Genomic DNA, 25,519 nt, shown 5'->3' with positions numbered 1-25,519 from the left:
TGGTATAGACCCGATGCAATACATAAAGTATGTTCCAAAATTATTAACGGATAGCGCGAAACTTTGGTTTTCGGAGCGGAAAGCTCACTTAGTCACTTACGAATTATTCAAAACTGAATTCATTAACCATTACGAGAGTTCCAGGTGGCGTAGCTCCTGTCTTGCAAAGGTATTGAACTCGCCCTATCAAAGGACCTCGGAGGAGAGTGTATTACAATTCTTCTCGAGGAACTTTAAGTTGTTACGTTCCATTCAACCTAAGGCGGAGGACTCTCATATCGTGGCTCAAATAGGCACGCTCTTGCCTTATAAGTTGAGGGAACACATCGTGATGCAGGATGTTTCGTCCTTCGCGGAGGCGATACACATAATAGAAAACTATGAGTCTTTACAGGATGTAAATGTTAAACGAGACGCCGCTCCACTTCCTAAAGGCAAAGGGTTTAAGGGTGGGGTGAGCAAAGTCTCAGTAACATCTGAGGCCTCTGAAGAGAAACTTAGACCAGGGTCACGGGAAATGATCACTTCACCGACGAGCGTAAGGAAAGAAGCTTACGTAAGTCCAAATTCGAAGCGACGCATACGAAATAGAAAAAATTCTACAGAAGATTCCTCGTTGGGAAACGAGATTCTACCCACATCGTAGGAGGTGATGTGGGTTTGACCTTGAATAATCCTACCGTAAATAAAGACACTTCCGCATTACCATATAACCATCCAATGGGTAAAGGCTGGTCTAATACTCTTGATCCATTATTGGAAGGAAAACAATTAGTAGGTGACAGCATGTTTGTCAGACTTGCGCAAAGGTTTGGTAATTACCAACTTAGCATTGATGAGCGAGGTAATCGGAGAATAGGGTTATCTGTAAGTGGACAAACCACAGAACAGTTGAATTATAGGCTTAGATTGAGCTCTAAATTAGCTGATTCTGTAGTCATAATGATAGGGACAAATGATATTCTGAACTTTCAGTCGGAGGAAACTATTAAACGCAACCTGCTGGAAACGTTGGAAATTTTGTCGGAAAAAACAAAGGAAATTCATTGGTTAACCTTACCTCCATTGGCAAGAATAATGCGAAATGTGAATTCTAACGTATGGTTGAAATGGCGAGGAATTAACGAATACATTGTCTCGTTCCATAACGGTAGAAACGTCAAGGTGCATGATATTTCGCCCATATTTTTTAACAGTCAAGGTGGATTACGCGTTGATTTATATGAAGAATATCTGGGTAATCCTTCGCGGGGAAGAACTGATCTCATTCATTGGAATAGGGAAGGAATGGTTCAGGTGTTGAATTTCCTGAGAAAAAGGGGTATCTTTACCATGGCGGGTCGTGGTAGTCCTGAATCTAGTTCTCAGATTGTAGTCGAGGCAGAGATACATGCTGTCGAAGAGACTTCCAATTAGCCACTCAGGTCGGAAAACGGGAGAGGAGCTCTTACCAACAGGCAGGGGGTGAGGGTGAGGTAAAATTTCCTGCTATACAGTTTGTAAATATAAATGATACGTGGGAAGAGGAGAGTGATTTTCTTGATGCAATGAATTCAACATTACCTGTTAATGTGGGTTACCAACAACATACGTCTGCTATGATTAAAATTACCATATTAGGTAAAGTTTTTAATGCTCTCTGTGATAGTGGTGCCGAGGTTTCTCTCCTCGAATTTAACACTTGGAAATCGATTTCGTCTTTGATTTCGAGACCAAGATTGGAACCAGCATCCAATATTAAATTAGTAGATTATTCTGGTTCGAGGTCTAAATCTGTTGAAGGAATCACGAAGTTGATGATCAATTTGGGGGGACATGATTATTATGTACAGTTTCTAGTGGTGAAAAAACTAAATGTACCCGTTTTGCTAGGTTTAGATGTGATATATGGGGTACACGGTGAACTAAACTTTGACGTAGATGCTTTCTTTTATCATACTCCCAATGGTAAAGCACTTTTGAAGTTCACACCTCTTAGAGAAGTAGATACTTTGGGACCGGACTTGTCTTTGATGAACGTTTCAATGAATATAGATCTTTCAGCAAATGAACAGTCGTCTTTCACGCACAAAGTGAAGGGTTCGCTGAACTTAGAAGAAAATTTAAATTCTCGATTCATAGACATGTTAAGCGCCTTTGAACAGATGTTTACTGACATACCGGGATTATGTAGAGAGTATGAACATCGGATGGAATTGGACACTGTCGAACCAATTGTGGCGAGGAATTATCCTATTCCTTACGCTTACCGGGATAAGGTTAGGGATCATTTGAACCAAATGTTGGCATGGGGGGTGATTGAGCTTTCACAGTCCGAATATCGTTCGCCTTTACTAGTGGTTCCTAAACCAAATGGTGGGATACGATTATGTGTGGATTTGAAAAAGGTCAATCAACACGTTAAACTCATGCAACTTACGCCAATGAAGATTAATGATCTGTTAACTTCATTTTTGGGCTGCAAATTCTTCACCTCGCTGGACTTAGGAAACGCTTATTGGCAAGTATCTTTACATACTGACAGTCGTAAATTCACGGCATTTGCATTTGAGGGTATTCTGTACCAATTTAAAAGAGTAGTGTTTGGTTCGGTGAACGGCACGGCTGTGTTCGTGGATGTCATGAATAGGGTACTTGGATCATTTTTAGATTTTGTTGTGGTGTACGTAGATGATATCATCATCAAATCTAAAGATTTTGATTCACATCTAAGGCATGTCAGTCTGGTCTTGGAAAGATTAAAATGCGCGGGTTTTACGTTGAAGTTAGAAAAATGTAGGTTTGCGGTGCAAGAGTTGAAGTTTTTGGGACATATAATCACGACACAGGGTTTCCAGAAAGATCCTTCCTACGTCGAAAGCATTGTTAACCTACACAAACCTGAAAACTTGAAACAGTTGCAAAGGGTTCTGGGATGTTTTAATTGGTTAGCGAAGTATATTCCTAATTATGCCATGGTGGCACAACCGCTATATGAACTATTAAAACTTAAGACGAAGTGGCATTGGACCACACAAGCTGAACAAGCTTTTATGCACCTGAAGGCGTTGGTAGTCCATGAAGTGACCCTTAACTTTCCAGATTTTGAGAAAACGTTCTATATTCAAACGGATGCGTCTCTTGTGGGGATAGGGGGCTTTTGTTACCAGATTACGGATGGGGAAATGAAACCCTTAGGATTCGTCAGCAGGTTGCTTAGAACATACGAAAAGTCATATACGTCAACTGAGATCGAAGTTTTGGCTATACTGTATACGATCGAAAAATTTTCCACATTTCTTAAGGGTAGACAATTTGTTGTTGTCACTGACCACAAATCACTCACGTGGTTAGAATCTGCACATTCATGGAATGCCAGGCTGACAAGATGGTTTATACAGATCCAACAGTATTCCTTCGTCGTGCAATATTGCAAGGGTTCGGACAACCTCTTGGCAGATACCCTTAGTAGAAACTTTCCGGATACACCTGATTCCCAATTTCTGGTAAATGTTTCTGTAGTTACGCATTTAAATCAGACAATTTTCACCAAGGAGGAGTTGATTGATTTACAGAGTGATGACGTGAGTTTGAGAGAAATTATTGATCATCTTAAGGGGGTAAGTCAAAGGATCAATTCTCGCTCAAGATCTTGGAATCGAGCATACTGCTTAAATGAGGATGTTCTTTATATTAAAGACTTCCATGATGTTTCGCGTCACAGGATATGTATTCCTGTCAAATTGATAGATAAAGTTTTGATGGCTGGACATGATGACATGGGACACTTCGGTGTTGCTAATACTTTATCTCACTTATATCGGGTTTTCTATTGGCAAGGGATGAAGTCTGATATTAAGTCGTATGTAAAAAACTGTGAGCTGTGTCAGCGTACAAAACCGAACAAACATCCGGCTAAAATTGTTGCAAGGTCTCATTTCACAGATATGCCAGGGCAGATTTTGTTTATTGATCTGCAGGGTCCGTTTGCGCTGGGGCCTAAGCGAGAAAGATTTTTGTTTACAGTATTAGATGCAGCAACAAGGTATTTGGTGGCATACCCGGTGGTTAATAGCAATGCTAATACCATTGTGAATAAATTGTCAAAAGTGTACGTTGTTCATTTGGGCATTCCTCAGAGGATAGTTTCTGATAATGGGCCACAATTTAAGTCGAAACATTTTCAGAATGCAATGAAAACATGGGGGGTACAACTTGTTTACACTCCGGTGTACCATCCGAGCTCAAATTGGGTAGAGCGCTATCATTCGGAATTGAACCGTTTGATGAGAATACTCTGTAATTCCAATCATAACAAATGGCCGGAAAGAGTACCTGAAGCTCTGCGCCTTCTGAATGGTTCCATTTCTTCACAAACAGGATATTCTCCAATGGAGTTGAGATTAAACATGACAAAGAGTTTGACCGATATACCGACGCTGGGGGTCGATGCTAACAATGTCACTTGGAATGACAAGCTAGTTATGGCGAATCTGTCTAGCCTCAGTAAAAGGCAAAATAAATTGAAGCAACAAAATGCTAAGATGGATGTGAAACCTGTAGTGGGAGAGGGAATGGTAGTATTCGTTAAGAATCAGATCTTAAGTGGCACCGGAGATAAGGTGATAAGGAAATATTGTGACCTCTTTGTCGGCCCTTATCTTTGTGTTAAGAACAGTAAAGATTCCACGCTTTCATTGATAGATTGTGTGACAGGAGAAAAATTGGATCACCAGTCGATAGAAAATTGTAAAGTTTGGAATTGTTCAGAGGACAAGGTAAAAATGTGGGTGAAAAGATTACTAGATTTGAATTTGGAAGGTGTGGATGAAATGTTACAGACGATGGGGTTTAGTTGTAAATCAGACGTGGTAGTTAAGGACAGTGTAGATAAAGGCGGGGTAGGGGAAGTTCAAGGTTAAAATTTCTCGTATGGGTAAAGTGAGATTGAGCCTGTGGCGGGCGAGTTGACCAAGTACGTGAAATTTCTGCGGCGTACTAGCATGCGAGATGAGCCTGAAATCTTCCTGATTGCTCCAATATAAGGTGAAACATTTACAATAGTTATTCGCTCAGATAGAATGAATCCAGAAGCAAAATAAAAAGTTGTTTAGGTAGTTCCATGGGGGCTATGTTGAGTTTGCGGGTGAGGGCAGGTATGATGTGGTAAAGGTCAAGTTAGGTTATGCTTGCGGCGGGCTAATAGTCAAGTAAGTATAATGTTGCGGTGGGCCTAGGCATTTATTTGTTTCCTGCTCCAACCAAGAATATACAAGCCACTATGTTTTGCAAGACACCAAGACACATGCGGGGTTCCTTCTTTCGGGAGAATGACGGAGTCACCAGAGTTGGTGATCCGGGATGTTTCATATTGTAAACTATAAAATAATATGTCTGTATATATTAAATATGTATATTAGTGAATATGTAGAATATGAATGTTTGTTTGATGTAAGTCTAAAATTAGTATTGTATCAAAATTATTGTGTGAGGGTTCAGCCCTATGTTGGGCGCCATTTATGACGAACTGTCATAAGGCTTTCTGGTAATTTGAGTTTCGGGTATGGGTAAAGTAGCCCATCTCACATCCTAAGACGATGAACTCGTCTAGTGCAGAGAATTCACGATAGGTGGAATGCCTATGCAATATAAAAACTTTGCTGCTTTAGTACTTACGCGAAGAATCGCTAGATGGCTCTGACCGTTGTGCGCATTCAAATTGTAAATTCCTTTGTTTGATATCCGATTTTCTCGCGGTTTCCTTATGCACAAGGACATTTTGATGTGTCGGTCACTGCACGCATGGGCAATTCGCAGTAATGGCGCAAAATAATAAAATTTACAGCGTTTTGGTCTAGATGCCATTGGTTAATTAACAGCAAAAAGTTTATCTTAATAAGCATTACAATAGATTCTTAACACATACGCATATTTGTTAACGTGTGATTTCTTAATCAAGTAAATTGTTGGTTTGGTAAAGACAATCGTGCTCTGCACAAAAGGTTGGGGCAACGAGGACTAAAGGAAGAAGAAGAAAGGTGAAAAAAAAAGCGGGATTCCGGGAGAATGGACGCTGAACAAACGGCATCGGTATGAATATACGGTGACCAAGATCTGCAAATTTCTGCGTGGACGCCTGAGTTGCACGATTACTTTACTTGGCCATAGGGCTAGAAGCGATGAGCCAATGTTTTGGAGTGAACACGGATCATTGGGAATGCGAGCGGGATTTGGAATACTGAAACATAACAAGGTGGTATGAGGAGTGAATTTTGCCTCGTGATATCTCAAGTGAGGTAAGCTGCATATGTACTTTTAGTATTGCATGAGCTCATGTTTCAACGCTTGTAGGTAGATCTACCCGTCGGTCAATGTACTTCGAAGCATGCTAGCGTGTGGTCAGTGTGGTTCTTTGGATAACGAACAAATCGTTATTTGCACCGCGTGAATGAACGCGAGGAAAATGGACGCCATTGAAGTCTGAAATTTGAATTCTTGACAGCTTGAGCGAAACGCGTTTGACATTTGATAATATATAAAGTGATGATTTGGCCATGATACATATTGGACGTTATATGTCACAGAATTGCTTGGTTTGATGTATATTTGATATTGTTAATTTCTCGTCGATCACAAATACCATATGTATATATTTTCGCAGTATGTTTTGCATGGTGTGCATTTGGTATTGATAAGTTCTTGAAGATCACATGACCATATATGGTGGCTTTCACGATCAACATATTGTCAGTTGATTCGTATATCATAGTTCAATAAGGAGATACTCTCCTTCATACTAAAAACAATACATGCTTCAATAAGGTTGAAAAAATTCTGTTAAAGTATTTGAAAATCAGATGACAGATAATGCTCTCATAAAAATGATACGGGTGTAATTATTCAACTCAATAAATGAGTTTATTGTTTCTTGGTGTTCATATTTGCAGTCTTTAACATATACTTTCATTTTGGTTATTCGTGACAATGCTTAAATGTTTAATTCTTCCTTTTCAGAGGGGGGAATTGCGCATGTGTCAGTAAATTGGGTTAGTGTCGTTATTATGGAAAGTGGTTATTGTTAGTTGTAAGTCAAATATTTACTGTTTGGAATCTGAAGGTATAGAAATTAAATTTCCAGCGATCTGCACGCGTCACCAGCGCTATCAGGCAAAATTTCGTAAAGCTAATAATCTTATTGAGCCCGTCGCAAGATTGATGAGACTCAATTATTGAGTCATTGCTGCTGGGTTTAAACTAATAAATTTAATCTAATCTCATTTAGTCCGTCGCACTATCTCATTAACTGTACACTGAAATGCCCCAGGCCGGTAAAGGCTCAGAACATTCCAGGTGCCTAATTTAATATCCTTATTCCTAATGTAGATCTTATCCTTAGTCCAGGGACCTCCTAAAGTAGTCCCCACCCGGAGATCCGAATGGGGGACTATTTTACCTCCGGAATATTTTACCTTGGGAACATCCATGGCCTCATATTGCTGTTTCTTGACGTGTCTTTTATAGTGCAGAGTTGTCAGCTCTACGCCTAACTCCCAATATGAATGGAGGACCGCACCTGTCGTTGGTCACTGGTACTACCACTTCCAAAAATTATCAATTTCTGAGATGTCAACGTTTTATTTTCATAAGATACAATTTACATAAAATCTACAAACAAATTTCAAATACACTCCTATCTATATCAAACCTTAGAAATATACATTACCATGTTATATCATTTTGTTTAAAAAAAAATGCAAGTAAAATATATTCAATTCGCATGCAAGAAAGAAGCCAAATTTATGGGAAATGATTACTGGTGCAAAGAGTTAACCATAAAGGTGAAGCAATAAGTACAAAAGAAATAGCATTGGGTTTAAAGTGAGACGTCATTTGCGGCAGCGTATCCCATGCTACAAATTGGCCTTTGTTTTACCTTACGTAATGAATCCTGTAACAACGCTGGATTTTCGTGTGGATTATTTTACTTCTATGAGTTTGCAATGCTTTCTGCATGCAGGTGGTTTTGTTTGCAAAAGGTCTCAGGGTTGGTGACTTGAACTTTAAAATATTTTCATTGTTTCTATATTTCTTATATCATCGAGATAAATCTTTAGAATACAGAAATACTTCTACTTTAATTTTAAAATCATGTTGTGTTAAATCTTCTAGATATCGACACTTTTGTTTTAAAATACTGCCCTGGTGGTCCAGTCGATAGGCCGTCTCTCATCGGAGAGATCCGCTCACCCGGCCACTTTGGGTACCGTAGGGTAACCCAGGGAACTAAAGGTGGCCGGAGTGTGGTGCTGTTCCAATCACCAAGAGTAGCTATGGTGAAACTGGTAATTTGGAGATAATTTCCACACCTCCTATAGTGGAACCACAGGCAAGAGGACCTGCGCAGAACTGCGTGTCCCGTGCATCGTACTGGAGGGGAGGGGCAGAGTGGAGCAGGCTTCCTTATGACCAGAGTTCAACCGATGGAGGGGAAGAAGATGCGCGAAGACTTTTGGCCAAAGGTTCTATTCTTGGTGGTCTCTTTATATTTGCCTTCATGCACGGTGCAGTTCACAGGAGATTATTGTTTTCTTTGTACTGAAGAAAGTCGTTGGTAGAATAATACATTTGCACTTCTAATCTAGTATTCTAATTATCCACAAAATTAACTTTTCCATTCGAATCTGAAAATTCTTTTTCTTGTAGTCACGGACAGTTCTGGGTTGTGACAATCCCATTAACTTTCAAATGTCTCAGAAGTAATAATAATATAAACATTTACATTTAAATAATTACATTTTAATTATATTAAATTAAAATAATATTTTTAATAAATATTAAATTAATATTGTATTGCTCTTTTACATTAATGGGTAAAAAACGGGATAAAAATAGCATGTATTCATAATGTAGCACATGGTTAAGATCGGAAAGCAACTACTCTGGCAAGGAAATCAGTGCCAAACAGATAAAGAATTGAATATTTATGAAATAACAAGAAAGAATGTTAGATCCAGCTGACGAAAATGAAAGTTTCAGATTATATTATCTATTGATATCCTTATTATAATATATTTGGTACTGTCATTCAAAGTTCTGTCGAAATAAATATCCCTCGATTATTCAGCAAATGCAAAACAAGTATACTTTGTTTAACTAATGTTAGTGCTTGGAAAATCTTTCTGCCGGGGGGGAGGGGAGGGGACCCTTGGGTCTCGCACCTAAATACGCCCCCTGACAGTGCGATAGGATATTTTAATCTCAAGCGTCTCCCAATAAAATAATGATGTTGTTGTTATGCAACAGAGGAGTCATTGTACTAAGTTAGCTTTTATATAGACACACACATACACATCAAATTAATGTTAAATAAAGCAATTGTAGACTGAAAACAAAAACCGAGCTAAGTGCCAAAATCTAAGTTCCGAGAAAAACAGAAAAAAACATTGTCTGTATCACATTTTGTGATTTTTGCTTCCAAAAAAAGCGTAAAAAGGTCAGAAGCACTTACATAGAAACACTCATGAAAGCTTAATGTTACCTATGGAATATTATTCCTGTAATTACCTCTTTTGTCTGAACATTTTATGAAATGAGGTATGTGCCAACTCCTGTGCCATTAAAACTGGGCTAAGTGCTCTAACGTATCACATAATGAAAGGCAAAATGTACAAGTGCAGAGTTAGCAAACAACAGGTTATGGATAAGAAAATAGTTTTTTTTAATAAATTTTATTCATAAAACATAAAAAACAAGTACTTCAGTCTGAAATAGTAGACCTTAAGGAAAAAGTAGTGTGTTCTTGAAAACTTTGTTATTGAAATAATTAATGTGAAAAAAAAATGTAGGGTACAGTACTTTTCTGTAGGCTATATAAAAACATTAACACTGTTAATACGTAAAAAGTGTTCTGCAAACCATGGCTACTGTGTCAGTTCAGTGTAAAAACGTTTGTTTTCTTCCTTTAGGTATGGAATCATTTTTTTTTTTCAGATCTTCCTTCTTTTCAGGCGTCAATCTTGTCATTCTCAGCCATGGCAGTTCAAAGTTTTTGATAATTTCATTCGTTACCCCTTTTTAATCACTTTTGTTTTCACCCACTGTTCAACGTCACTGAATTTTTTTGTGTTAACAGTTCCTGGCTTTTCCTTGGTGACTTTGACCCAAACAACCTTAACAATTCCTGAAGTTGTCGTATTAAGGCAACTTGTAGCTGCTGCGCTGTAGTCATAAAAATCGTCATCATCCATCAATGTTGTAAGAATTTTTTTTTGTGGAAGCAGTAGAGAGAAGTCTGACAACATCCACGGGAACCTCACATTTCTCAACTCTTTTTCTTTTTTCTATGAGACCAAAGTCGCGGTCACAGCTTAAGAAGGAGTGGCCTGGGACAACATTCTTATGTTGAACCTCATCAACAAAGTTCTTAGAAACCAAATATATCCACAGAAACAATAGCATCTTATTCTTATTTTGGCCACCACAGTTGTCACTCCATACTATCATTTTTTCTTGTTTGTTTTTTACTTTTAATGCCTCTCAATATGCAACTGGCGATTTCATTGCCTCCCCGGCCACTCAAACCATTATGCCAAACAAACATAAATCTCTGATTGTTTTCACCCATGTGCAAACCCAGATTAAAACAAGACAACTGTCGTAAGTAATACATTTGGCAGTGGGTTTATGTTGGTAAAGACAACACTTGCTGCAAGTCAACTGAAAATGTACAGGTATCACTTATGGGAGCTGCTTATTCTTCGTGATCTTGTTTCATCATTTCTCTGGCTCGCTCTGCTTTCCTGTGGTGAATTTCGAGTGAGTTGCGGTGTAGTTCTTTGTTCCTCTGGTCATTTTGTATTTTGTTGTGTAACAAATCGCACGTATTACACGTGTATTTTCTCGGTTTCGGAAATCTGAGATTTGGAAAGTGTTTTCTCATTGTGTCTATGCAACTTGTTATAGTTCAAATCACCTCTCACCTCCGCTTCTTCTTAAATTGGGAAACACTTCCTTCTCCCCTTTTACGGCGTTTTTTAGGTACATCCATTATTCAAGCTCCACAACACACGTTACACACTGAACTAAGGCCAAAACGCAGCACACAATAACTTCCAAGACGTCCAAGTAACCACAAAACCAGTCACATGGCGCTTGGCACATAGCCCGTATTTTGATACACAGCAGGTGGCACTTAGACCAAGGTGCATTCTTGTGGCTAAAGTTTGAACTGCTTGCAGACTCCATATCACATAGCCCGGTTTTTACCGCACTGGCATAGCCACATAGCCCATATTTTAGCAATAAAATGGAAAAAGATTGTTGTGGCACTTAGCCCGGTTTTTATTTTCAGTCTACAATTATAAAAAGCAAATATTTTCTGCTTTCAAATAAGTTAAAATAAATATCCCTCGATTACACAAGAAAATATTAAACAAAGCATATTTTCATAATTTAATTTGTGTACTTGGCAAGTCTTTCGGGGGGGGGGGGGTTCGGACCTCCTGAATCCCCCTAAATACGTCCTCGGATGTGGGAGCTCTTTTGGGAGAAGGCCTGTTAAAATGGGCAGCACATCTGGTTCAGATACGTAATATAGCTGGACAAGAATCAAAATATTAATGTTTTGAAAAAGATTTGACACTTGTACAGTTGCACTGTTTCAAACAGGATGTCGGTGGATAATAAGAAAAGAACTGCAATTGGAAGAAAATCACTCTGAAATAAAGGGATGCTTGTATAAAAATCAACATAGTCTCTTTTGCCTCATGAGGCATTTTACGTTTTATTCTGTGTCAACAATTGGAAATACCGTGTGGTCCATTTATAATGATAGTATGGAATATCGCATGCAGAATGCATTCAATCGAAAAATTGCACAGAATAAAAGTTTGATACTATTGAGGGGGTAAGTCAATGCCGCAAAAATTTCGTCGCCGCCACCCACCCCTTAAGGGGGGTGGGGGGAAAATTTGAAATTTCAAATGGAACACCCCCTTTCGTTTTACATATTTGGATTCCGTGTTGAAAAAGAAGAATTTTTTGTTTAAAAAATTTTGTAAAAAAATTGCAAACTTCGAACATTTATAAACATTTGGTAGTTTCAGATTCATTTTGTTCCCTTTATGTAATAACGGTTTTGGTTTCCGTTGAGAACATTGCATAAACTAATTTTATTCAAAAAATGTGTGCAAAGAATTCGGCAAAAGAAAATTGTTTGCAATTTATGTTTTTGTGTAACAAAAAATAATATTAATTTGTTCCAACTCTTTGGTTTCAAGGAACAATTGCATACACTACTCACTACTCCATTCAGGCTCGAGCCATGTTGGACACAAAGTTTCCTGGTCGATGGATAGGACGTGGAGGACACGTTTCTTTGCCAGCTCGTTTACCCAATCTCACGTCGCCTGATTTCTGCCTTTGGGGAGTACTTAAAGAAAAGTGTTACCACGAAGTTCCTACAACGCCAGAAAACATGCGGCACGAATTATTTATTCTTGTGCCTCTATCACTCCTGACATTTTGGGACGAACAGTGTGGAGCTTCATACACCGTGTTTTGAAATGCATTGAAGAGAACGGTCATCATTTTGAACATTTGCACCTTTAAACATTTATTTGTGTACCTCAAATGATAACTAATTTGTAGTAACATACTTAATTTTGTTGTTCATATGAAATTGTTCCTTGAAACCAAAGAGTTGGAACAAATTAATATTATTTTTTGTTACATAAAAACATAAATTGCAAACAATTTTCTTTTGCCGAATTCTTTGCACACAGTTTTTGAATAAAATTAGTTTATGCAATGTTCTCAACGGAAACTAAAACCGTTATTACATAAAGGGAACAAAATGAATCTGAAACTACCAAATGTTTATAAATGTTCGAAGTTTGCAATTTTTTTACAACATTTTTCAAACAAAAAATTATTTTTCAACACGGAATCCAAATATGAAAAACGAAAGGGGGTGTTCCATTTGAAATTTCAAATTTACCCCCCACCCCTAAGGGGTGGGTGGCGGTGACGAAATTTTTGCGGCATTGACTTACCCCCTCAATAGTATCAAACTTTTATTCTGTGCAATTTTTCGATTGGATGCATTCTGTATGCGATATTCCATACTATCATTATAAATGGACCACCCGGTATAGACTTACCATGAGTTATTCTGGAGCAATGCGTGTTGCATGCTACAGAGGATCCAAGTAGGAAAAAAAACTAGGAATTTGGAACCAACGTAAAGAGAGAACGTAACAACTATATATCCGTATAGGTTACGGATCTGGACAGTTGTGTTGCTGTTATGTAGCATAGATATTTATTATTTTCTCTTAATTACCAATTGCTTCCCTCCCCTCGTCGCTCAATCACGGACCATAATAGGTTCTGTCAGCGTTACAATTTGGTCGCAACAAAACCCACGTATTCATCCAACGTAGAATTGTTAGACATAGCCCACCGCCATCTTGAGATACAACGCCATGTTGAATTTTTTGTCTCGATGTCTTTAAAGCTAAATATCTTGAGAACCAGTGGACTGATTCTACCGTTTTTATATTTGAATTAAAGCTGCAAGAGTGCACATTTCTACAAATATGTCATATTTGATAAAATTGCACTGAGTAATACATTTATTCTCATTTTCTATAATTCGAACAGACTTGACTACACGGGGTCCTCAACAAACAATACAAATCGTAATTAGCAAATACACAAAAGTTTATAGTAATTATATAAATCTGTGTAATGCTTACCTCGACATAATGGGCTGAAGCACAGAGAAGTGCATAAACTCCGAGGAGAACGTTCCAAACCATGGTGGATCTGCACGTGGAAGAACTCTTATCAATTTCATCTTCCTGTTATATACCTGCAAAAAAAAAAGCGAAACCATATTGTATCACTGACAATTATTTTTTTCATCTCTTACGTCAAATATGTACATCAAGGTCATACTGTTCGTGATTTGTTGCAACATGTTACTGTTAATAGAATACATGAAGACGACTTTTAAAAGCTTTTGTCACCTGGTAAAAAGTGCAACCATGGCGAAATATTTTGCTTGCTAGAGTGAATTCAGAGTGAAAATAGCTTATTTCTATTTTACTGTTACGCAATTGATTAGCTGTAAATTCCACATGTATCGAAAAGCTCCCACGTAGCCAAAGGCTTCGGTCTTGAAACTCAAACGACGGGACTCGATGCGCTGATCTCGAATGGCCCAGTGAAAAGTAAATTGGGAGGTCCAGTCCTAAGAGGGCTGTTGCGTCAAGGTATTTAGTTTCGATCATACGTATAGAAATCTGTGTAAGTCTTACAGCATACAGCAGTTGTTTTAACAGTTCATAATGGCGGCCCCAGTGTCTCAAGAAGCTCTCTCGAATCCGTTCTAATATCCCTGGAGTGGTTCCGACGATATCACCGCCAGCAAGGATTCTTGCCAGGAGGATGTAATGGGTGCGACTCGGCTCGCCACCCAATCGTCAGCCGTTACTGTCAGGCAGGGCACCCTGAAAACTACAACGCATTGCAGGCTCACAAGGATGTGGCAATTGTGTTAATCGCCAACTAAAGTTTATGTCAGCATAGGATCCGAGCACTTCTAGTTCTGTTGGTCGCGGGGCTTCTTGAGTCTGTTGTCAACATAGTGCCAATGAGAGTTCCTTCCTGCCAAAGTCGTTCCTGCCTGTAAGTATTTCCAACTATGAATCGGAACTTTGTCAACGTCATCAGGCTCTCCAGCCTCAGTGACAACAGACATGTTGCACGGGAAAATTAACATCTTAATTGCGATGGTGTTTATCAGATAATTAATCAGGGGTGGTCCCTCTGATAAAATATCAATATTCTCAAATTTCTTCGAACGAACTGTGTAAAGCATTGTAATACATATCTAAAGGGGGCCCGCCTCCACCCGCGTACTATCGAGGGTATGCTCTTAATGTCCTGGTACAGTCATGTTCAAAAAATCTGTCGCATGGATTTTTTCTAAGTCCAATGTCTTACGAAATTATGTTGGTAGCTCTGAAACAAGAAAGTGTTGTGAAATATACGATCCTCCAATCAGAGTGAAGTTCGATTCGGAGGACCAGGAAGCGTGACTCACGGTCTTGTCCACAGGAAGTTCAACCAATGCAGCATTTCCAAATATGAGATAACGTCCCCATTGGTTAATTATTATTTCACTGATGCGAATCGGCAGAAAGATTGCGCAAAAGTTTACTTTGTCGTTTTAATTGCCTTTAATCGTTTCAAATTAGTATTAAATTGTCCCAATTATAGTTCACGAGCTTAATATAATGTATTCATGTATGTGTTTGACAATCATGTATCACTCATTAGAACAATTTTCACATTGTTTTCACTACGTGAGATGACATTTCATTTACATTTACGATAAAATAGTGGTTTGGGTGTAATAACAGTTTTCATTAATTAATTTAGAGATGCATTTTTATTTGTTGAGTTAATGATTAGATTAATTCGTTATTTCTCGCGAAAAGAGGGAACCACAGCTGAAAGAAAATACACAACTTGTATTATTGAGGTCAAGAGTTCGTTTTAACATCACTTTTTGCACACATAGGCTAATCACGACTCGGGATACATTTAAATTGGAATCTGAAACATTATGCGACCTGACTGGAACTCGGAAAAGGACACACTGATTACAAGACGTCCATACATTACCACTTAGTCTGGCGAACGCCAATAATAATGAGGGGTTGTGGGAGTGGGAGAGGGGTGACGGAAAGTAGAAAATAAATAGTATTTTTGGGGGTATTTAATGTTATATTTATACACATACAAACCTAAGAAAATATTTATTTTGATACATGTGTGTGGGGGTGGGGAAGGGGGAAAAGAGAGGGACAGAAAGATATTGGGTGAGATGTGACGAAGAGGTGATTGTGGAAAATGTTTGATTTGGCGTTTAGTAATAAAAACAATCAAATCAATGATGATTATCTTATAAATACCATATTTAATGTAAATTTGTTTTAAAAATGGGGGCGGGGAGCTGTTTGTTTTACGTTTATTGCAGGATAACAAGTGGAGACACATAGTGGTTCGTATCTCACTTTAAACTGTAGGTCCAGGCCCCATTAGCCTATCTGTGTATAACGCGGATTTAGAATTCAGTAGAAAATAACGTCGATCTAGTATTTTGGATTTTAGATGCGTTGAGACCACTAAAAGTTCCAATTCTTGTAATAAGAAACCTGTCCTCATATTACCATTTTGAAAGAGAGAGAGTTAATTGTATAATCTTTCGTTGTTAGTTTCAAAGAAGACTAATTCAAATAGTAACAATGGGAACGAATAAAACTTACGAAAAGTTTTTGCCACCGTGGGGATTTGAACCTAGGACCATTAGAGTGACAACCCAGTGCGATAACCACTACCCCACGAGTTCGTTCCTTGTTACGGCATGATTATGAGTTAAGACCAATTCGTTCAATATGCATTAGAAATATAATCCCCACCCGCCTCTTTATAAACAACACACCCAAACGCTCCTTTGTAGCAAATGAAATAAAGGTCGTATGAATGTCACAAAACATTTAAGCAAAATCTACTATATTTACGACGCAATCGTTTTACATGGAGAGACTACAGCTTCGAAAATTGTGATTGTGGCGTGGCTTCTTGTAGTGGTAGCGTAGATATTCGTATGGCAAGGTTCCAGCGTACACTAGCCAGTAATTTCCGAGAAAAAAACTTCAATTTTTTTTTATGATGGTAAATTGGTTCGGTGATAGGCTATCAGTATTACACGCCGAAGATTATAGGTTTGACTTCTGTTCGATTACCCCTATTATTATTATATATAGCAACTAAGTATTGTATTTAATTAATAATTTAAAGAAATAAAAATGTTATATATATTTTTTAAAATAACACTCCTTTCTAATGATTTTACAATGTTATTTTTGAAAATAATTTTTCAGAATATGTTTTTGAATTTCTCATCATTTTACTAGGATTTGCATAAAAATGATCCATGTGTCATATTCGACGAAATGTCATGTACAGCGAAAGTTATACATTTTTATTTTAGGGAAAATTATCAAGAAACAAAACAAATAAATACTATTGACATCCTTTTTTGAATAGTATTTATTTTACATTATTTTTTGTTCACCATGCATAGTTGTATTCTTGTAAAAAGCATGAAAAACAATATATTCTCTACATTTCGCAAAGCAAATAATATACGAATTTTCGTAATAAGTAAAATGCAATAAATAATTTTTCGGTTTAATAAGAAATAAAAATCGCAGAGTTAACCGAACGGTGAATCGAACACAGAATTTTACAACCCATAAAATGCCTTGTAGCCTTTGCCATGAAGTGATGTAGATTCAAGTAATAAAATTTCATGCAAAATCGCACGTTATAAGATTGTTCAAATATATTAAATCAATGTATCCATAAGTTATTATACTGTCAGCCATTTGGCACATCTCGTTACAAAATCTCAGCACATCACCATTCACTAGTTAATCGAATTGAATATTGATTCACTTCACAGTTCAATGTGCAACAATAGTTTCGACTCATATCACGTGAGATATAAACTCAATTCAATTCTCTCATTGTATGTAACTTGTATGTTGAGCTCATGTAGAAATATCAATTGTCAGCTCTAAGCTAAATTTGACGCTACAATCGCTTGATCAACTCTTGCGTCTCGCTGCCAGACATTCTACGTTCCTGTTTGATCCAGGTCGCTTCTGCATTTCCTTATCATTGTTTTTACCTCTGTTTCATTCTCATCGTCGTTATAAACCTACGCAATTTCTACTGTTTACAGTAGATAGAATCTACTGTTATCAATTGTAGTACTCTACTGTGTCTCTCGGAAATCTACTCAAAATCAATGATTCCCTACTGAACACTTTCAGTAGGCCTAATGTGTAATTAAAGTTGAGGAACTACAAGTGAAATATTCTCTTCAGTACTACATGTAATATTGCATGTAGTGTGTTTGAATTTGAATTCAAAATTTTGGGTGCGTCAGCACTTAGGCTATTTTGCACCTGTCACTTTATACGGGGTCCAGCCCCTTACCAGAACTAAAATAACATAACTGTAACGTCGTGTTGTAACTAAAATATTAAAATATTCTGAATTCGGTTAAAGGCTGAGGTTGTAAAGAGGCACTCAGCACCCACAAGGACCAAACACAGGAAAAAACAGAAAATTATACTGGCCATGGGACCAGTCGCCAGAACCTCGTTCGTCTGCAAACTGAAGTCCAGGGTGTACTACGTGGAAGCAACAATTGGGTGTACTACTTCGTGGAAGGTCATCCCTTACACCCTTGCAGTCTGTTTAGCTCAGCATGTTAGCTGTAAATATAACTTTTTATTCCTCCTCACTAACAATTTGTTTTTATATCTATTTAAAATTTAAACCAACCTCACTTCCATGTAGTACACCCTGAACTGCATTTTGCAGACTAACGAGGCTCTGGTGACTGGACCTACTGTTAGTATAATCTTTGTAGGACTGCGTGTGTGTTGTCCTTGTTTGTGCTGACTCTCTGTCGCTTTACAGGCTCAGCTTTTAACCCAGGTAAGGATATTTTAGTTTTCAGACACGCTTTTATTTTTTTCATGATAAGGGGCTGGACCCCGTATAGCGTGACGGGTGTAAAATACCCTAAGTTTTCAGGCACACAAATTGTAAATCAAATTTAAAAAATCTTAACATAGATGTTTCAAAACACCTATTGATCTACTGAAACCAGTACAGTAGAGAAACTGCAAGTGAAATTAATTTATTCAGTATAGTGTATAATATGTTAAGTTTAATATTTTGGCTGTAAATATTAATTTCATACCCCCTTATTATTTTTTGTATTTATATCTTTTTGAAAATCTGAACACAGTAGATGTTTCAAAACACCTATTGATCTACTGAAAGCAGTAGACAAAAGTTTCATTGGAGTAAGTAATAATAATAATAATAAATTAATAATAAATTTTCTTTATTCAGCGGGCGAGGTTCAGCCAAGGGCTGCTCTACCACCTAACCCTTGTCAATATGAGAATACAGTACATATGAAATGATATAAACTGCGTATGGAGCAGTAAGCTAAACGTAAAATAATAATAATAATAAAAAAAATGAAGAAAGAAAAAATACATAGGAATTAGTTGGATACAAAAAAAGTGTAACTAGAAATACAAAAGACAATAGTAATAATAATACAATAATACAATAATACAATTCCTTATAGTGAGTGACTTGATACCTTCAGTATATGCCCCGACTCTGCCATTGTTCCATTAACAGCAGATCTTTTATTTTACCTTTGAAATATAATGGGTTGTTTACACTAGCGAGAAACGAGTCATGAAATAATACCCAAAGAAGTCAACCATTATGAATTAATGTTACATACTTTTTTTTATTTCACTTTCCAAAACCTAGGAGCTCGAAATAATACATGGCATGCGATTTACTAGACAGTCTGCTTTTCTGTGATTGATTCGTCGTGCCCAGTAGGGGATTACTTCCGTTCAAGGTAAAAGGGGAAGGGGAAGAAATCCACCACAGTGCCATGACGTATGAAGTAACATGTTCACAGGCATCCAATGCAACTGATAAGGGTTCACCTGACCTTGGAAGTGTGGGAAACACGTTTCACGCTGGTTTCCAGAATGCTGTGGCTAAATCTGGAACTAACGGTGGAATAAGAAATAGTTTGTAACATTTAACAATGACATTTCGCATTTACAAAATATGAGATATGTAGACTTTGATTTATTTATTATAGTAGACGGTAGAGAATTACTTACCACGAAAGTCAAGTTCTAAATTGCAGACATCAAAATCTACTCCAGGTTGTAAAATACATTTGTGATAGACAGCAGATAGGTTAATAAGGTTTACAAGATTGCTAACGACTCTTAAGACAAACGTTCAACGAAGGTTATTGAGTGAGAAAATGGGAAATTGTTAAAAATAGCGGCCAAGTTGAGTGAAGGTCGAAGGTTCGAATCTCTCATAGAACCGGCTATTTTTTGACACTAATTTTTGGTGCATAATATATTTAATGTATTGTCGACATTTATGAGAAACAAAATATGAAAACTCTCCTCCTCCGTAACGGTGCGGTCTAAGACTCTGTGCTTTGGACTCCGACTGCAGCGGGACGGCATGGATTCGAGTCGTCCTGGGTTCTCGGCCTGTTATCTGTATAGGACCTGTGGCAACCCACCATCGTGAGGAAATTGGGGAGCTACGAGTGACTGGTGTAACCTGGTTTCAGATATCTTCTATAACGGCTGAGGGTTCGACGTGCTGACCAACGTCACCTCGTTGCCAGTTGAAGATAACTCTAGGTAGGATTGTAGAAGGGAGACTGACAGTCGGGAGATAGCCCATGGCCCTTCGAGGTTTTAAAATATGAAAATTATTCCTTCCGTAAATCTAATTTCTCGTCATTGTCACGTGAGATTTCTTTTCAGTATGACTCCTGCAATACTAATTAGTTCCTAAGTAGGATAATGAGATGGACAGAGATATTAAATTATGAGTTCACTGTTTAAAAAATAAGCATTAACACATTTCTATATTCACATACCTCTTTATAAATTCCTGAGCACGTCACTACAAATGAACCAATCTAGTGCACACTAGAGCCTTGGCTTAACGATACCTATGGGGTATCCTACAATTACAGTCAAACCACAACCTCAATTCTCGAAGCTGTAGCTTCTCCATGTAAAACGATTGCGTCGTAAATATAGTAGATTTTGCTTAAATGTTTTGTGACATTCATACCACCTTTATTTCATTTGCTACAAAGGAGCGTTTGGGTGTGTTGTTTATAAAGAGGCGGGTGGGGATTATATTTCTAATGCATATTGAACGAATTGGTCTTAACTCATAATCATGCCGTAACAAGGAACGAACTCGTGGGGTAGTGGTTATCGCACTGGGTTGTCACTCTAATGGTCCTAGATTCAAATCCCCACGGTGGCAAAAACTTTCGTAAGTTTTATTCGTTCCCATTGTTACGAATAACGAATTAACCTAACCATTAACTCAACAAATAAAAATGCATCTCTAAATTAATTAATGAAAACTGTTATTACACCCTGAAACGCCGCTCTTTTAGAGAGAGACATTTCCTAAGGGCAGTAGTTCAGGGAACATTAGAGACACTCACAGTTCGGGATAATATAATTTATTTAACATGTAACAAATCAATATTATGATGTTAGTATCCTAATCCTAAGCTATGTTATAACCCAATCATATCAGTTAAGTTTGGTATTACACAAGGAGCATCTAAGTCTCCAGCAACACTGAACTCAGTTGTAAGCTTACCTTGAACTTGCACCCTGAAACAGCTCGGGCAGCGTTCCGACACACACAACATACTTAATTCTCCAATCTTCAGTATATGTAATTTGTTGTTGACCTTGCCTAATTACTCAGCCTGTCAATCAGAAGTGTGTTCTTTCCTGTTTTTGTGGCTATCTTCGCAAACTGTCCTATTTCTATAAGAAAGGCCTTGCCAGGCACATCCGTACTAGATGCGTAACCTTCTAGGTACATCTGCACTGGATGTGTGTCACATTTGATGATATCACTTGATTGACATCAGATGATTGGCACTTGATGACTGACACCTAATCATATGATGATATCATATGATTGACACTACACGACTGACAGCTGGTGATTGATATCATTGTCATATCATGGCCAAGACCTTGCCTTTTGAGTGGTGTATGCTAAGCCACCGCTGTCTCCGAGTTTCAACCTTCACACGTGGAGGAAGGCGTCTAACCTTAACTGCCCAGTGCTGAGTAACTGGCAAGATCAACTTCCTTTAACTGTCTGTTACTTCTTTCAGAACCAACTCATACAATTGTAATATGCATTATAACGCTACATTAAATGCACGTTACAATTTGCCCCACCCGATCTTAGATGGTCCCCATCTAACTCCTAGCTAACTAAGTACCCTCATATTTGCTTTGCGGAGCTCACATATACAAAAATATATATATAAGGCAGCGTTTACATGATTGCAGCTCCCGGTGTTGCAAATGACATTTGTTGAGTGTAACATTAAGAGAAAAATTACCTTCACATGAATTCACATTAAAAGTTCCTCTGGGTTCGAACCAAGTTACGATTGGGTTATTTCACTTAAATCTAGGGTTAGTAATAACACATGAAATCAAGACATTTTACATGATTATGTGAATATATCTCATGGTAGTTGTCTTCTTTGATAACAATATAACTTTGAAAGTCCTTGAATATATATATATATATATATATATATATATATATATATATATATGGTAGTTAACAATATAGGTGATATAAAGTGTGTCTCTATAATTCACAAGCACTAGTATAGTATTCACAGCGTTCACTTGTGACGTTGAGTATCACTAGATCGCAGGTCCACTTGAAGGGTAGTAGTGTTTCTTAGGGATGTGATCCAAATTTCGGGGTTAACTTCACAGGGATGCGTTTTTCGATATCACTGTTCATTTTAAGATTAGAATATCAGGCTGGCCGCGCACCCGAGACATCTTGGACATTAAAGGCACAATTGGAAATCTGAAACTCAAAACAGAATATTAATACCTAGGTTTAAAGGTGTATTAACTATTCAAGAATGGTTTCGTAAATAGGGGGGCGTTTGGGAGCTTCATATGAGGGTGCCCTTACTGGAGAAGTTCTCATAGCCATTGGAATTGAGGTATGAGAACGTGTTTTACTTTTACGAATCCTATATAGGATCCAAGAGATAAGGCTTATGACTAGACAAGTTAACAAGGTAAGCCAGGTGTAAACAGTTACGTGAGAAGGTACGTTGGAGAGTTCTGGTGCTTGGAGTTGTGATCGCACTGTACAATTAGAATAATGCGTCATTTCCTCGGTACATTCGTAATTAGCGGAATCGACTAATTGATAATGAACCCAGTGCACTGGTAAGAATCGGGAGATTTGTGCTTTGGTAGGATTAGGAAGGATGCAGGGGAACTGCGCTCGGAAACATTTAGATAATACACATAATACACATTGGCAACCCAGTTGAATAACTAACGTACCAAAAGGAGATATTCTTCTGAAACTAAAAAGAATACTTTCACATTTAACATTTATTTCCACCTGAGGAGGGACTAACACAAGGTAAGTGGAAACATTTAGCAAGATGGGTGGTACCACTTGTGGGTTTTTGGTGCAATGTAAAGGACATCTTTCCACATGAGCTACCATATCGTTCCGTAGAACGGAGTCGATACATTGATACTCAGGGGTGAACATGTTTCTTACTGGAGTGATAAAGCAAAGGGTGTCTTGGGAAAGAGAACATAAATGATCATAGAAAACATTATTGCTGTCATCTCGGATAACAGTCTCTGTTGATAATTGTATTTGACACGTATTGTCATAATACTGATACGGTAGTGGGTTTAAATTATACGCTTGAAAATTGGCATAGTTATGAATTAAAGGAATTTTAAGTGCTAATAGGGTGATCACAGAACCAATCGTACATTCTAGAATAGGGAGGTTATAATACTGCCCTAATTTCTCAGGGGAAATGGCTAAGGTATAATTAAAGAAGTTTAATTTATTTTGTAATGATCTTACGTGTTGTTCAAGAACTTGAAATGGTAATAATGCGGGGTGCATTGTTTTACTTTGGCAAGCGGACACTAAGATATGCAACATTTCAGGTAAGTCTCGAAGCGGAAAATTTTGAATTTTAATCCAATCTGTTGCAGGAAAGTCTTCGATTCTTTGCTGAATTTGAGCTATATCTTGGTCTTTTAAAAACAGCGTTCTAATATGGGTCTTTGTAGCCGAGAAATAACTCCACCCTTGAAGTGCAGGGTCAGTTGATATGGTTGTATTGCCTAAAGATGAGGGCAATGTTTCCCAATCGAGAATGTCAGACGTGTGGGGGCTGTACTGTAGGCGATATAGTAAAGGGACAGAAGTTTCGTACAAAATGGGAGGATCAATTTTATTTAAATATAATCCAGACGTTACAAAGGTTTTCATTGATAGTCCATAAGTAGTTGAGAAGAAAGGCCAGTTTAAGATAAGGACAGCTAGTCATGCTGTCATGGTTAAGTGCACTGGTTTTCGGCCAGGATTGTACCTGCGAGGTAAAGGTTTTGGTATGGCTCCAGTGTTTCGAGCAACTTGTAACCTGGGATCGTCATCGTTTATGAATAGAACCTGATTAGAGCCAGTGTGTGGTGGTGTATGAATCAGGGATTTTCGAGTACAACAAAAATGTAAATATTGTCTGCTTACCCAGTACACAAGTAAAATTATCAAAATGCAGAGAAAGATGATAATTACATAAATAAGTATATGATCTAATATGCCATTTGAGAAATCTAGAGCCTCGGTAGTTCGGACCTGGCTAAGGGCAATGAGTTGAATTGCTTGCATTCGGTATCTGTGGATAGTCCATCCAATCAGAAATGTAAGACACAAATTCCATATAATAATTAACGAAAGTTTCGAGCGACCATTGTCCACTATTAATGACGAGGGAATATCGGAAATATCAGTCAGATCGCTATCACTCTCGACAGCTTCCGTTTGAGTGGAAATTTTCAGAAATGGAATCTTCTCGGGCCAAGATGCGTCCAGACAGTCATTAAAATGTTTGAATTCAGCAGCTTTTGTTCCTGCGAACAAAACATTAATCTTCATCGTAGGGATTTTACCCCACGAAGCAGGTAAAATATGATAACTCTGTACGCTATCGCTAGACTGACTAGGGCATGGAAAAGTTCGGGAAATAGAGGTTTCGTTGGCTACAGTTAAAGAGCAATGACACGGAAGGGTGATTTCCAAAGCGCCAGGTTCATTAGCATAAGTTTTGATTCGCAGCTTTTCACCGTTGCATTCGCCCGTTATCTCTGGCGGTGGGTTTGTGATTACATAATGGTCTTGCGTAATTTCCGTCACGATAATGTTATTTCCTTCGTAACATTGGAACATGCAGTGACCGGCCAGTTCTTGGATCGTGGCCCCTTGTCTTATCTTTTGTGCGCAAGAACTACCCAAGGTGGCGTCGTGCCCAAAACGAGGTAAGTAACATAAGGGGGAATTATGTGGGTCGCAGGTGGCCAAAAAAGTCCCTGATAATAACCTTACGAAGGAAGGGCTTGTTGCCGAAAACAAGGGGGGGTGTATAATGTGACAAGTGCTATTTTCCCAACGGAATGGAACTGTGAGAAATTCCTCCAATACGGAATTTTCCCCAATTTTGACAATGGGTATTTTTAAGGTTACCACTACTTTATTTGGAGAAAATAAGCAGTGAGCTAGAGGAAGAGTATAATATTTCATTAAATTCTTGGTAGGGATTGCCAGTTGATAACCATTCTTAAATAAAGTGAATTGTAATTGCTTTAGATCTCTTTTTAACAACTGTGGCCTAATTAGATAGAGTGGAATTTTATTTGCAAAGCAGGAAGTTCTTAGTTCTCGTAACTCAGAATTAATAGTGGAACTTATTAAA

At 37.9% G+C, this 25,519-nt stretch overlaps 1 protein-coding gene across 1 annotated transcript in view; it reads right to left on the bottom strand.

Annotated features, from left to right (window-relative positions):
- LOC145980704 (uncharacterized) overlaps nucleotides 1–13,810 on the bottom strand; it is a 75,415-nt gene extending 61,605 nt beyond the window's left edge. The window contains exon 1 of the mRNA XM_083113767.1: nucleotides 13,737–13,810. Coding sequence (XP_082969893.1) covers nucleotides 13,737–13,799 — 63 coding nt within the window. The 5' untranslated portion in view covers nucleotides 13,800–13,810. The remainder of the gene's footprint in view (nucleotides 1–13,736) is intronic.
- Nucleotides 13,811–25,519: the final 11,709 nt, after the last annotated feature.

The sequence above is a fragment of the Lepisma saccharinum genome, chromosome 28 (assembly GCF_977018435.1).
Source record: "Lepisma saccharinum chromosome 28, izLepSacc3.1, whole genome shotgun sequence".
Lineage (NCBI taxonomy): Eukaryota > Metazoa > Arthropoda > Insecta > Zygentoma > Lepismatidae > Lepisma > Lepisma saccharinum.
This window is presented reverse-complemented; position numbering and strand designations above follow the sequence as displayed.